Here is an 11,208-nt window from a genome sequence, read left to right as displayed (position 1 = left end):
CTCTGCCCCATGGGTGATGCCCACGTCCCCAGGTCCTTGTGTGAGCACCTGACCCTGTGTGTTTGGGAAAGGTGGGACATGGCCCGTGGCACCCAGCTGGCTGCCAGCATGGGTCTCCCATGTCCCCAGATCCCTCATGTCTCCAAATCTCCACTGTACCTCCATGTCCACACCCTCGCTGTCCCACCCCCTGCTGTCCCTGCACCCCCAATATCCCCAGTGCTGTCAAACCACCAGTGCCACCAACCACACTCCCAAAGCCCCTCTCCACCCTGGGGCCACCCAGACCCCAGGACCCCAACCACTGCAGGCTGCTTCCTCCCTCATTAGACCCAGATAATTAGTGTTGAGACTAATTATGTGCCCAGTTACCCCTCCCTTGGCCCCTGCTCACGACAGCCTGGTGTGATAACATGTCTGGCATTACGGACACCAAACCCCTGGCATTCCTCTCCCATTCCCACCTGGACCCTGCCACATCCATCACCAAAGAAAAGCCCTTTTATTGTAGCTGGGGAGGGCCCAGGGGGAGCAAGGAGAAAAAGGAGCTTGGGGGAGGGACTCGGAGAGGACACCATGTCCCCCACACCTGCAGGAGGGGTGGGCAAGCTGAGACCCCCCAGCACCCCAACTCTGTTCTCTCCTGTTCCTAAAGGGACACCAAGGCAGGAAGCTCCGTGTGGGGGAGGGGCTGGGCTGGGCTTTTCCTTGTTCACAGTGAGTTTGGGGGTGGGGAGGGGGGTCCCATGCGCTTGGCCGGGCTGGATCTGCACTGCAGGGAAGGTTATTCACTCCCAGTTTAAATCCCCAGAGCACATTTGGGGCAAGGGAACAATGGGGAGAGCAAGGAGGAAAACACAGGATCACACATGGCAAGCTCAGTGTGCTCGGGGTGGTGGGGAACAGAGCCAGGATTCACCTCTCTTGGTCATGTCAGACCCCGTAGGATTCCAAAATTATTCTGATGAGCTTTTCCAATGAAATAAAATTGGGAAAGTGGCTTCTCCAGTGTGGCTGCGGCAGGTCCAAGGTCACGGGGTGGGAGGGAGGGAGCACAGGGGGGAGGTAATTTGTTCCCTGAAAATTCCTCTGAGGGATTTGTCATGCCCTCCTTCCTACTCCAAAGCCGAGGGAGGAGGGGGAGACCAGCGCTGTGGGCTCAGGGTGGGATGGGACCCTTCCTTCACCCACCCAAGGGCAGTTATGGGGGATGGGGGGCAGTGCCTGGGGGGGCCCCACTGCCAAGGGACTGGGGAATGGCACTTCACTGAGAGAGAGAAAGAAATAGAGAAGAAGAAAAAGCCACGTGTCGTTTGGAAGAATCAGGCAGGAGCTGAGTGGTCTCGGGGGTCTGGAGCAGTCCCAGGGGTCTGGAGCCCCCCATCAGCCCCCCCACCAGTCCCCCTACTCTATCAGTTCCACGTAGTTGGCGGGGAACATGCCAAAGTGGCCATCGGGGCCGTAGCCGCGCCACCAGCCCTCATCGATCATCTCGATGTTGGTGATGATGTTCTCAGGATCAAAGGAGATCTCGGTGTCATCAGCTGGAATGGGACAGAGAGAGGGGAGGGGGTCAGACCAGCTGAACTACCCCAGCTCTGGGGCTCCCAAGGCTAGAGGGATGTGGAGCTGCTGAACAAGTCCAGAGAAGGCCATGGAGGTGCTCCAGGGGTTGGAGCCCCTCTGCTCTGGAGACAAGCTGGGAGAGCTGGGAATGTCCAGCCTGGAGAAGAGAAGCTCCAGGGAGACCTTGGAGCGCCTTCCAGTGCCTAAAGGGGCTCCAAGAGAGCTGGAGAGGGACTTCGGAGGGACAGGACAAGGGGAATGGCTCTGTGGGTCTCACCAGCCTGGTAGTCATAGAGTGCCCGGGCACAGAGCCCCTTCCCCGCCAGGTCCGGGGGCTCCTGGTACTCCACCCTGTAGTCATATTTGGCATCGTCAACTTGTTCCTTCGGGAAGGAGAGGAGAACAAGAATTACTAGGACAACAGTGGGAGGGAAAACAACTATGTCCAACGCCAGAAATGTCCATCAGCCCCCTGAGGCTTGGAGACCTGCGTGCTGGAAGTCCCAAGTGCCCTCTGGAATAAAACATGGGCTTCAGGGAAGTTGTGCCGTGGGTCTGCCACAGCATCCAGGAGACACAGAAGCAAACCAGCTCTTAGCCAAAGAGCCGAGGTGGCCACATCTCCATCTAGCTCAACACCCATCCCTGTCCCTTGGGATCTCATCCCAACAGAAACACCGGAGACCAGTGGCAGACAACCCCTCTGATCCCTTGGGATCCCTGCTGCAGACAGAGCTCATCCCCCAACAGATAAGCTCCAGCTTCTGAAACATTTCTGCCAGAACCTGAGCTGGCTGTGGTTTGTTTCCCTCAGGAAAGGCTGAGGGGATCATTGAGCCCATCTCCCCTGGAATCCTTTGGAACCTGCTGGACGCTTCCAGACAAATTGCAGAATGAGAAAATGTTTGGAATGCTGATGGTTTGGTGAGCAGAGAAGAAACCAAAGGGGCCCCACATCTCCAAGGGCAACACGGCAGCACAGCACAACCCCGCGATTAGCCCCTGGAGAATCCTGGAGAGCACAGGGAATAGCTGGGATTGCCAACTCCACTGGGTTCAGATGGGCAGAGAAGCAGGAGAAGGAGGAGAAAGGGCTTTGGATCCTCTCCCCTCACTGGTTCTGGGATGTGGCACTGACAACAGCCAGAGCAGCCCTGGGGTGCAGGATGGGTGCCAGGGAATCAGTACCAGTGGCTCCCACTGGGAGCACTGGGAAGGAACACAGCCGCACCCCTTTGCCACATGGGTGCATCCTGAATACACCTGAGCTCTGGGGTTTCTCCGTTTCCTACAATTTTAGCCCAGAAAAGTGTTCCATCCTAAGGATGGGACAAGCCACTCTCTCCCACACAGATCTGGCCCCGACAGGGTCCCCTCCGTCCAAACTCACCTGGGGTGGCTCCTCATAGATGGCCGAGGGCTCCGGAGGCTCCTCATACAGATTCTCTTCCATGTGGGACCCTGGGACACCAGAATTGTATCCAGAGTCTCGTCCTGAGGAGAAACAAGGGATCTGTCACCAAAACCATGCCCTGTCCCCTCGTGGGCTCCTGCCCAGGCTGGAGTGACACCACATCCCTGCGATGAGCTGGGTGTCCCCCGGTCTCCTGTCCAGCTGGGGGATGGAGCACACACAGACCATGGGATGGAGGAGGCAGGGGTTTAGGGAGCAACAAAAAGGACAAAGGAGAGACCTATCTCTGATAGGGAAGGGATAAAGATAGGGAAGGGATAAACTCGCTCAAGATGAAAAAATTCCTGTGGAGGGAAAGGGCTGGAGCAGAGGTCCTGGCCAAGAGCAGCATCTAGTGGTGACAGCAGCCTGGGGACATCAGAGCTGGACCCCCTGTCCACAGTTTGTCCCTGGCCCTCACCTCATCTCTGGCCCCCAGTTCATCCCTGGTCCCTACTTTGTTGTCCCTACACCCCACCTCATCCCTGGCTCCCACCATGTCCCTGCATGTCTAACTCTGGAGCAGGGAAACCCCTGCACAGGAGTGGAGCCACCTCAGCTGGGTCTTGGGGCATTTTGGAAATGGTGGAAAAGTCCAAGTGTGACTGTCAAAGCCCCTGTGGCAGGTCTGGAGGAAGGCTGGGGGTGCATGGAGCCGAATTCCAGCCTGAATTCCAGCAGGAGATATCCTCATCCCCCATGCACTGAGCCTTCAGGTGGAGACAAGCAGGAACCATCCTCATCCCCAGCATCACACTCAGCCCTGGCTGGAGACAAAGCCCAGCGTCCCTAGCCCACGGAATGGGAAAACCAAATGGAATCTCCAAGGCCGGCCTCAAAATGCCCAATTTTGTGAGATCTAGTTGGAAAGATGAGGAGAAAGCTTCGGGGAGTGGAGGGAGCCAAGCACATACCTGCTGCAGGTACTGGGGAGGCCGGCGGGGACCCCCAAACATCCCGGCTGGGGGAGGCAGGGCTGGGCACCGAGTTCACCTCCTTCTGCAGGAATGGGCTGCGGAGCTTCCCTGGAAAAGGAGTTCAAGGGGCTGCAGGAGCCGGTCAGGCAGGGGGGCTCCCAGCCTGACTGCGCACCCACAGGTACTGCTAGGTCACCCTCCCAAGCAGGAATTTCCAGCCCTAATCCTGGTTGTGGAAAACAAGTTTGGCAACTGGTTACAGCAGCAGCCAAGGGAAAACTAAAAAAAAAAAAGGATTTTTGCAGAGGAGGAAGAGCTGGAAGACCCTGCCTCCGGCTCTCCATGGTGACTCTTGGAGCACCCTGAACTCAGACACAGTCCACAGACATCAAACTGGGAAGGGATGGTGCAAACTGGTTTCTGCCAGTGCATTTCCTGTGACAGGAGGTAACTGAGCTGGTATCTCCTCACCTCCACCTCCAAACCAAACAAAAGCTGAAGAGAATTCCCAGACAAACCCTACCAGCACCAAGACTCCCTCCTACCCTTACTTCTGGGTCTAATCAATCCCAGGGCATTTATTTCCCTTTCCTCCATGAAAACCATCAAATCCTAATGAAATACCTCAAAGTCAGTCTCTCCCCATGATGTCTAACCACCAAAAAAGACATTTTCCCAGCACATGGCATTCCCTCCTCTCCTACCATGGCTTGCCTGCCCAAGGAAGTAGGAATTAATGCTCCTATCACCAAGTGAAAGTGATTATTCTGAATCAATTTAAGGTGCTTTGGAGGGGGCTGGGCTGAGGAGGACGAAGAGGAAGAGGAAGAGGAGGTGGAGGCGGCAGCAGTGGCAGAGGCAGTCACCCAGGGGCGTCATGCACTCGTCACAGCTATTTCCTCAGCTACTCTCAGCTCTGGTCTGCAAACTTCCTGATTTCTATCCGAGAGATCGGATCAGGTTCTTCTAACAGCACAAGATTCTGCTTGGCTGGGGCAGTGCAAAAATTTGGGTGAAATTTCATGCAGTCAGGAGAGATTGCAATAGTGGTGTTTTCCTGGTGTTAATATCTTGAACTTCAACTAAAAAAAACCAAAACAACTTTAAGGCTCAGAAGGTGAATCAGAGTATGGAAATCTTCCATCTTTGTGATTAAAACTTGGCGGGAGCCGCACCCTGGAAAATGGCAGGAGCCAGGTGTGGGACACAGCACAGCAGAGAACATCAGTGTGATGAGAGCTGCCTGTTGTCAGCTCAAACTGTGGCCTCACGATATCACTGCCCCACTGGGACCCCTCCACGTGCAGAGAGACCCAGGGGGGGACTGGAACCAGCCCCCAGCACCCTCCCCGTGTCCGCAGGCCGTACCTGGCTGTGCTGGCATCCCCGTGTCCCCTGGCCCTGCTTTCTCCCTTTGCTTGAAGATGTCGCGGGGGTTGACGGCTCTCTGCGCGATCAGCGTGGCAGCCTCCTGCCCAGGGAGGGCACACGGCCCGGTCAGGCCCCGAGCAGCACAGCAGGGGCAGAGCCCCCCTCTCCCCAGGGACTCAGGGTCCCAGTTCCCCACCTGGGCTTTCTCCACTGACTCGCTTCTCTTGAAGCCCTTCCGCTGTCGCGCCTCGAACTCCTCGGCCTGCTCCTTCTGCAGCACAGAGAGCATCGGGTGCTGAGCCACCCCTGCCAGCCCCGGCCAGCCTTCCTGCCCCCTTCAGCCCCCTCCTGCCCCATCCAATTCCTTCCAGAACCATCCTGCCCCCTCGGGTCCCTTCTGCCCCCTTCAGCCCCCTCCGGACCCAAGGAACGGCGATGGAGGGTGAATGAGGAGGGAACGCTGGATCTGGGAGGGAGACACAGGAATTCTGGGCTGAGGACAGGGACTTGGTGTCATGGAATCGTGGAATGATTTAGGTTGGAAAAACCCACTGAGAGCATCAAGTCCAACTGTTCCCCAGCACAGCCAAGGCCACCACTGACCTGTGTCCCCAAGTGCCACATCCTGTTAAATCCCCCCAGGAATGGGGATTCCAGCACTGCCCTGGGCAGCCTGTGCCAGAGCTGGACAACCCTCTTCATGAAAGAATTTTACCAATATCCAACTTAAACCTCCCCTGTGCAACTTGGGGCCATTTCCCCTTGCCCTGTCCCAGGTCCCTGTCCCCTCCACCATGGATAAACCTCGCCTGGGGCCAACACCAGAGCTCACCCATTGCTGCTGCTCCCTGTCCCTGTTCTCAGCCTCCTGTTGCTGCTGGAGTCTCCTGTGGGGGCAAACTGGGGTTAAAACTGAGGATTTGAAACCTCACCCCACTGCAGGTCCCTGGGAATAGCACATGAAGGCCATCCCTCACTTTGGTAGTGCTCCCCCTCACTTCAGGGCCAGACAAGGTGCTACAGGTCACCCTTGAAGAGAGGAGCACGGTGAGAGGGGCAGGTGCTGCTCCAAATAGTGGGATCATTCCAGGGAAATCTCTTCCTTGGGGATATGGACACGAGCATCTTGATACGGGAGATGGGCAGATTTCCCTGGAGTCATCCCCATGGGGCTTGGAGCTCCCTGGACCTCTGACACCCCAAAAATAGGGGCCATGGGTGCCAGGAAAGAGTTTGGGAAGCAAAAGGGGAGTAGTCCTGGAGCAGGATCCATGGCCAGGGGAACTCAGGGACGATGCTGAACAAGCAGCCAAGCTCCTTGGGGGTTAGCCAGGGAGATGTTTCCTCCACACCTGGAGTAAGATTCCCTCTTATCTGTTCTCTTACAGGAGGTTTCCTGGGATTGCAGGAATTCCAGCAGTGGGGAATACATGGACATGATCCACCATTTCCTAAGGAATGAATTTGCTGGAGTGGAGGCAGCTCAGAGAGGTAATGACAGGGACACCTGGCACCACAGAGATCCCAGAGAGCAGGACAGGCTCCGGGAATCATTCCCAAAACCCCACTCACTTCTGGGCTTCGATTTCACTGGATCTGGCTTTAAACATCTGCTCCCGCCCCGCTGCCTCCTGCAGCTCCCGCTCCCGCCGCTCCCGCTCCAGCCGCTGCCGCTCCTCCTCCGCCCTCCTCTTCTCCTCCAGCCGACGGTTCTCCTCATCCTTCTGAGGGGAGACGGGCACAGAGCCTTGGGCTTCCTGGGCTCAGGGGTGTGGGGGCCACGCTGCCAGTGCTTGGATCCCCCTGGGCCTCTGCATCCCAGGGCACACAGCAGGTCCCAGGGGACACAGCACATCCCAGGGCACACAGTGGATCCTGGGGCTCGTGGTGGATCCCAGGGTGCTTATCCAGCCAGAAGGTTCACACGTTATTGCTTAACCCCATAAAACCCAATGTGAAGGGGAAGGAAACAGGGAGCAGCCCTCAGAGAGGTCAAGAACCAGTTTCCTCACCCAAATGGGGTTTGCTGGGAGCTGGGATGCAGCCCAGCTGTCTGCCAGGAGAGCCAGGGTGCATCCCAGCCATCCACTGGGAGCTGGGGTGCATCCCAGCCCTCTCTCCCTGAGCCAAATTCAGATGAGATAAAGGAGCACCTTCCCTTCAAGACTCAGCCCCTCCTCTCTGAGCACCCCAAGGTAGCAGCTCTGCGCTTCCCTGAGCTCTGGGTCCCCGATTCCAGGCAGGATTCCCCAATTCCCAAACAGGGAATAAGCATATGGAGAATAATCTCCAGCTAAATCCAAACACTTTGTGCTCTGAGGGATGCGTTCACTCACCTCTGCTTTGGCCCAGAAATTATCCTTATTGACCCGCTTGATTTCAGACATCGCGTTTGTCTTCTGGTACACAGAGCCCTGAGGAAGACACAGAGAAATCACCTTTTTTGCATTTTCTGTCAAAAATCAGCCCAAATCAGCACAGTCTGGGACTTCTCTTAGAAGTTCCTGTAACCTGATGCTTTGTCCCAAAATTTAAAGAAGGGCTGGGTGAGGCCAGTGATATGCACGTTGCCAAAAATGGGGAATTGCTTGCCCTGGCACAGGTTGCTGCCCCATCCCTGGAAGCGTCCAAGGCCAGGTTGGATGGGGCTTGGAGCAGCCTGGGACAGTGGAAGGTGTCCCTGCCCATGGCAGGGGTGGCACTGGATGGGCTTTAAGGTCCCTTCCAACCCAAACCATGATTTCATGCTTCAAACCTGCCCTCTGGCAGTGGGAAGCCATTCCCCCTTGTCCTGTCACTCTGTGCCCTGGTCCAAAGTCCCTCTCCAGCTCTCTTGGAGCCCTTTTAGGCACTGGAAGGGGCTCTAAGTTCTCCCTGGAGCCTTCCCTTCTCCAGAATGAACATTCCACAGACACGTCAATGGCCAGGGATGATAGTGGTCCCAGACCCTCCCCCCACCCAGAGGGACCCGAAAGCCCTTACTGACTCAACTCACCACGGGAGCCTGGGGCCCCGAGTCCTGGAACTTGCTGCTCTCCTTGTGGAAGCTGTAGTTGGCCCCGGAGGCCTTGGCCACCTTCTCCATGATGAGTTCAGGCTCCACGTCCTCCTCTGCCCGGGCATTGATGGTGACGTGAGCCCCCTGAGCAGGAGGAACCAGGGTACGGGTGAGGGGGTCACTCTGGGAGCCCCCAAACCCACCACTCTGCCCTGGTGGGTCCTGTCTGTGCTCCCAGAGCTCCCAAGGGAAGGAAGAGGGTTCTGGTGAGAAGGAGAAGATATCCAGAGGGATTTTTTGGGCAAGCTGGTCTACTGGAAGTTGTCCCTGACCATGGCAGGGCAGTAGAACTGGGTGGTCTCTAAGTCCCTCCAACGCAAAGGGAGGACATGAGGAAGATCAGACCTTCAGGAAGTTGGCCACGGTGCTGACGTGGTTGGCGCAGGCTCCTTTCCGCACGTCATTGACCCCTTCACCCGTCTGCAACGAGACACCATCGGCACCAGCTCACCTGAGCCCATCTGGGGGGGATCCATGGCAGCAGCAGCACCTGGATCTGAGCCCAAGCCCCTCTCCAGCTCTCCTGGAGCCCCTAAAGGCACTGCAAGAGCCCTCTCTTCTCCAGGCTGGCCACCCCAGCTCTCCTAGCCTGGCTCCACGGCCGAGGGGCTCCAGCTCCCTCCCAGTTAAGCCAAGGTCTGTCCCCACTCACCCAGTTGACGAGGACATATTTGGGCAGCCCAGAGTTGGGATCCTTCACGCGGCAGAAGCCGTACATCACCTTCCCGCTGTTGAGCTCCTCCACCATCTCCTCCAGGCCCCCATCTGTCCCGGGAGGAAGGAGACGGGGTGAGTCCAGCCCATTCCGTACGTGTGCCGGGAACAGCCAAACCCACGGAGCCTCCCAGCTCCGTATTCCCTGGAGATTATCCCCGTTAGATTTGGGGTCATTGTACCTCACGAGTGTCTCAGACCCCTGTGTTTACTCTGTAAACACATAACCTGATCATTTGTCATCCACGTGATTATTTGGGAGCCAAGCCCCAGCCTCTTCTCACCCATTCCCATTCCCAGCAGCCTTCATCACCCAGTTCCTCTTCCTCAGACCCTCACAAACCCCATAAGGAAAGATCCTGGATCTGCAACCGAGTGCTGGCAGAACACAGAAGGAGCTGTTCAGACTCCCTAATCAATTAGAAGCTTTAATGAGAGCAGGCAGCTGTCAGTTTTGCCCACAGGTTCCTGCACAAAACACCTCAGTGACGGTGGGAAGGGTGCTGAGAAGTGGAGGAACTGGCTGAGCCTTGTTCCTGCTTTGTCAGATGGGACGTAGAGAAGGAACCAAAAGAGTAACATGAGGTAAGGTCCTGCTTGTCCACCATGGACTCCAAGGGCAGTTCTCATGGGCAAACTCCTGCCTCAACGCCTCCCTCCCTGTTACACCCACCTAGAGTGGTCTCAGTGCCGGTTTGAGGACTTGGGAGTAAATCCCAGAGGAAAAATCCCACACAGGGCTCAGGCAGGGGCAGTGGAAAGGGAACAGCATTGCTCCCACTACACCAATAAAGGAAAATGAAAATATGAAAAACACCAAAAATGCACACTCTCATCTCAAAAATATTCCCCCAGACCACAATTCCTCCTGTGCTGGATTGTCTGAGCCCTGAAAAGTGGGAAAAGAGCCACTGGTCCTTATCACCCCTGGCAGGAGCAACCCAGCCCAACACAGCTCACTCTCCTCTGCAGCATAACCCGGATCATTTCCTTCTCCCTATTAAATATTTATGATTTGGCTCTAAATTTGGCTCCAAACCCAGCAGGGAAGTTGAAGGTTGGAAGTCTGAAGCTGATCGGTGAGGGCTGGCATGGAAGGACATGAGGGGAATGCTGGGGAGAGCAGGGATCTGCGAGGAGCTTGGGGCACACCCTCTGCAGCTCCCCAGAACTCTCATTTGTGACTCAACAAGAGTTTTCCTCAACAAAATTCCCCAGCACCAAACCCCTGGCTCCATGGGCTCCACCAGATCCTATGGAGCATCCCAGAAACTTCCATAGAGCTCCACAGGCTAGGAAAAACACTTGGAAGTTAAGGAAGAAGCTGGGGAGAGGATGCAAATTCCGAGCATGGGGAAACCCGCCTGGACGTGCTGCTTCCCGAAGGCTTCGGCTTCCCAGCCAGTAGTGTTTGGGTGGGAATCAGCAGCCAAATAAAAAATAAAAGAAAAAGAATTGCAGGAAGAAGGGAATTCGACATGAGGGGCTTTAGAAGCATTGAGTAGGGAGCCCTGGCTTAGTGAGTGGCTTTGGAGTACCAGGTGGCCCTGCCTAAATCAGGGATCTAAAATACTTCAGGGATGCAGAAGGCAGCCAGGATACAGACTTCAGATCCTTTGGAAAGGAGGAAAATGAAAGGAAGGGAGAAGCAGAGCTGCCAGTGAGGCTCTGCTCCATATTCCTCACTTCGAAATCACACCGGACCCCCCAACACAGTTCCCACCCTTCTCCCACCACCAAGGGCACCTCCCAAAATACCCTCAGGGGTTAAAAACCCCCCCGACATCTCAGGCAGGTACAGTGAGATGGGCCCTGGAAGCCCCCCAGACCCCTGGAAAGCCCTGGAACCGCAGAAACAGGGGGTGGTCCCCAACACAGTCACCTCCGGAGCCGGCCACTCGCAGGTCATTGCTGTTGCCTTCATAGGTGAACAGAGCCCTAAAATTAAGGCAGAAATGGGATTTTTAGCCAGCACAGTGCTCATCACACACCCCTGACACCTCCTGAAGCGCAGAGCCCCACAGGGACCCCCACCCCACAGCCCGGGGTCTTCCTGTTCCCCCCGGACACCCCCACAGCCCCCTGAGTCTCTCACCCTCCAACCGCCCCTATACACCCTCACCCCCCCC

At 56.4% G+C, this 11,208-nt stretch overlaps 2 protein-coding genes across 3 annotated transcripts in view; one reads left to right on the top strand and one right to left on the bottom strand.

Annotated features, from left to right (window-relative positions):
- TCF7L1 (transcription factor 7 like 1) overlaps window positions 1-11,208 on the top strand; it is a 32,611-nt gene that overhangs the window by 1,697 nt on the left and 19,706 nt on the right. For both annotated transcript variants that reach the window (XM_042029520.1, XM_042029519.1), the window contains exon 2: window positions 7,219-7,225. The gene's annotated coding sequence lies outside the window, so the exon portion shown is untranslated. The remainder of the gene's footprint in view (window positions 1-7,218; window positions 7,226-11,208) is intronic.
- Window positions 484-11,067, bottom strand: DBNL (drebrin like). The gene is made up of 13 exons (XM_042029526.1): window positions 10,962-11,067; window positions 9,018-9,130; window positions 8,711-8,785; window positions 8,303-8,449; window positions 7,644-7,721; window positions 6,880-7,031; window positions 6,140-6,194; window positions 5,504-5,578; window positions 5,305-5,407; window positions 3,934-4,044; window positions 2,957-3,060; window positions 1,844-1,949; window positions 484-1,544 (listed from the first exon to the last, which is right to left on the bottom strand). Exons 2-13 carry the CDS (start codon window positions 9,111-9,113, stop codon window positions 1,405-1,407), a joined length of 1,242 nt encoding a protein of 413 aa, XP_041885460.1. The 5' UTR covers window positions 9,114-9,130; window positions 10,962-11,067; the 3' UTR covers window positions 484-1,404.

The sequence above is a fragment of the Corvus kubaryi genome, unplaced genomic scaffold (genome assembly GCF_017639235.1).
Source record: "Corvus kubaryi isolate FWS band 111438036 unplaced genomic scaffold, C.kubaryi_AGA036_p1.0 37326, whole genome shotgun sequence".
NCBI lineage: Eukaryota > Metazoa > Chordata > Aves > Passeriformes > Corvidae > Corvus > Corvus kubaryi.
The sequence above is the reverse complement of the archived record's forward strand: the minus strand, read 5'-3'. Positions and strand labels throughout refer to the sequence as shown.

Coding starts and splice junctions, on each gene's coding strand:
- DBNL (XM_042029526.1), bottom strand. CDS start 9,113: ATGGTGGAGGAGCTCAACAGCGGGAAGGTGATGTACGGCTTCTGCCGC. Junction 8,450..8,710: donor CCGTGGCCAACTTCCTGAAG/GTCTGATCTTCC, acceptor CCTCCTGCTCAG/GGGGCTCACGTCACCATCAA. Junction 6,195..6,879: donor AGTGAAATCGAAGCCCAGAA/GTGAGTGGGGTT, acceptor TTGCCCCCACAG/GAGACTCCAGCAGCAACAGG.